At 41.6% G+C, this 2,930-nt stretch overlaps 1 protein-coding gene across 1 annotated transcript in view; it reads right to left on the reverse strand.

The window, feature by feature from the left end:
- Nucleotides 1–2,095, reverse strand: part of LOC137715638 (receptor-like protein kinase BRI1-like 3) — a 2,730-nt gene extending 635 nt beyond the window's left edge. The window contains exons 1-2 of the mRNA XM_068454980.1: nucleotides 1,733–2,095; nucleotides 5–1,187 (exon numbers count right to left, since the gene is read on the reverse strand). Coding sequence (XP_068311081.1) covers nucleotides 5–1,141 — 1,137 coding nt within the window. The 5' untranslated portion in view covers nucleotides 1,142–1,187; nucleotides 1,733–2,095. The remainder of the gene's footprint in view (nucleotides 1–4; nucleotides 1,188–1,732) is intronic.
- Nucleotides 2,096–2,930: the final 835 nt, after the last annotated feature.

Raw genomic sequence — 2,930 nt, forward strand, 5'->3', positions numbered from 1 at the left:
TAACCAGTGAAGTGCAGGACAAAAAACTCGAGGGCAACTCTCCAGAGAGAATGTTATCAGAGATATCGAGTTCCTCAAGAGTCCCACAACCTTTTCCTAGTTCGGCTGGAATTGCACCAGAAAAATGATTATGACCAAGAAATAGTTGTCTCAATTTCTTCAGATTACCCAACAAAACACCCGGAATTTCATTCTCGAGCTTATTATTCGACAGGTCTAGCGTCTCTAGAGCCTGACAGCTTTCGAAACTCGGAGGAAACTGATCCCCAGAGAGTGCATTATGTGATAGCCTAAGCAAAGTGAGGCTGCTGCACTGCCCGAAATCAAGGGCGGAGAAATTCCCCGAAAAATTGTTGCGTGAGAGATCCAAATACTTGAGAGAAGCTGAAGCCTTTGCAATGAAGCTGTTTGGCAATTCCCCGGAAAAATTGTTGTACGAAAGGTCAATGGTTGATACATTCTTGCAAGACAAGAAAGAACCGCTCAGCTTTCCTGTGAGCTTGTTGTGTGAAACATTGAGCAGGTTCAGATTGTTGCAAGTCAACCAATCCGCATTCGAAACCAGATTGTGAGAGATGTCAAGCTGAAGCAGAGAAGCACCAAACCCTAGACCGCCTCCGGGGATTGAATTTCGCGACAAGTTAGCGAAAACAAGGCGGCCGCAGCCCTGAAGAAACGATCGGACTGGAAGCGGTTGGGAGATGTTGTTGGAGGACAAGTCAACAGTTTCAAGCCTGCATGATGTTAAATTGGACACAGAGAGATCAGCACCAGAGAATGAATTGCCCTGCAGGTGGAGTTGCTGGAGGTTCGGCAGGGCCGCGAGATGCGGAAGGTGGAGGCCGCCAATGAGACCGGCGTTGGAGAGGTTGAGGGAGGTGACTGCGCCGTCAGAGGAGCAGGTGATGCCTTTCCATGAGCAGAGAGGAGTGGAGGAATCAGGTTTCCAATCAGATAAGAAGCCCTGGGGATCAGATACAACAGAGGATTCTTTGAATGCATACAACAGCTCCACCACATCACCACCGCCGCCGCCGCCGCCGCCGCCGCTTGAAGACAAAGTTCTGGCGCCTGAGGTCAAACTTAGGTGCAGGTGGAAGTGAAAAACAAGCATCAACAGAAAGCAAAAGAATCCCATCATCCTTTGTCGTGATCTGAACTTCTAATCTCTCTCCAACATCATCAACCTTTCAGAATTTCATGAAAAAAAAAAAATTTCTGTTTAGCATATGGAGAAAAAAAAAAACTATACAATTTCAAATTTTCAACACCTAAAACTCAACCAGTTTCTTCGTTACAGATCTGAGCTGAAAATCTGAACCCTCCATTTTTTTCCACACATTTTCTCTAGTGGGGCTTGCTTGGAAGCTGCTTAATGAAAAATTTTAAAATTGGAAAAATAAAATAAAACTCAGAAGAAAAAAAAAATTAAAATAAACAAAAGGGTTGGTGGGATTGGTGGTGGAAATCACTGTCAAGCATAAAAAATATATGAAAGCATCAAACTTTGAAAAAAAACCCATCAGAAAACACAACAATTAAGACTTAAGAGCTCGAAAATACCATGAAAAAATAACATGAATGAATAATGATAGAGAAAGATGATGATATTAATGGAAAAAAGAAAAGTAGGGCTTCAACTTAAAGGGCAAGTGCTCAGCTATAATGGTCAGTCAAAGATTGTGAAGAAAAGAAAGGAGAGAGAGAGAGTAAGAGAGAGAGAGAGAGATACCTTGGAGCAGACAGAGTCTCTGGGTACGATGTTCAGATATGTCGGGTCTCTGATAAACATCAAACCAAAGTACAGTAGTGGTACATCCTACAGCATTTCAAATGATAAACCTTAATAATAATTTCTTCTGTTTTCTTTTTCTTTGGTGTTTGACTGATGATTTTTAGAACCCAGAAGAAGAAGCAGAAACACCCCAAAAATGTTTTCTGTGAATGTGACACTCAGAAGTGTCATACGATGAACAAAGGATGAATGGTTCTGTTTGGAAGGCGAGAAAAAGAAAAAGAAAAAGAAAAAGAAAGATAAATTGGTTTTGGAAAGGGGAGGGAGGGAGGAAAGGGGGAGAGGGAGGAGTTTTTGATGCTTTGGAGGAGGTAAAGTGAGACAGAAAACAAGAATAGAATACAAGACAAGTTGGTGGGCTTAAGGGGGCAGAGGAGAGAGAAAGTCGAGAGAGAGAGAGAGAGAGAGAGGGTAAATTGTGGCAGTGATGCCACCCCAGCATTTTTCTCTAGTTCTGGGTCCAGTCAAACTTTGGATACGGTTCCTCCTCCTCTCTCTCTCTCTGGTGTCAATTTTCTGACAATTTCGGGCCTCTTGGGAGAGTTGGAAAATTGGACGGATTCCCCCGCACGTACGTCTCTAAAATGTGATCGTGATTTTTTTTCCTTTTTTAATGTAGAATTAAATTTGTATGTGCAAATATCTGAATAAATTTATTAATGTTTACAATTATGTTACTTGCCCAAAAGGAAATGTTTGCAAATGTTTGCATATGTAAAGCTTTAGGATAAAGAGTATTAGAGTAATGCTAGCTAGCTTTCTCTTTGTTTTACTTTTTTTTTAATTATTTATTTTATGTTTTGTTCTTATTCTTATATTGTAATGGAGTAGGTTGATTAAAAATATTTATTTTTGTACAGACGACCGAGTAGATTGAAGTCGATATGGACTAACAAAGACAAAAATGACGCTATGGGGATTCATAGATTTGACGTTTGAGCTCCATGTTGGGTGCATAATACCTTCCCACTGTGACATCCCACATCGCACAGAGGAATGATCCTTATATGTATATTCTCATCTCTATCTAGCACGAGGCCTTTTGGGAGCTCACTGGCTTCGGGTTCCATCGGAACTCCGAAGTTAAGCGAGTAGCGCGCGAGAGCATTCCCAGGATGGGTGACCCATCAGGAAG

Source organism: Pyrus communis, chromosome 14 (genome assembly GCF_963583255.1).
Source record: "Pyrus communis chromosome 14, drPyrComm1.1, whole genome shotgun sequence".
NCBI classification, from domain to species: domain Eukaryota; kingdom Viridiplantae; phylum Streptophyta; class Magnoliopsida; order Rosales; family Rosaceae; genus Pyrus; species Pyrus communis.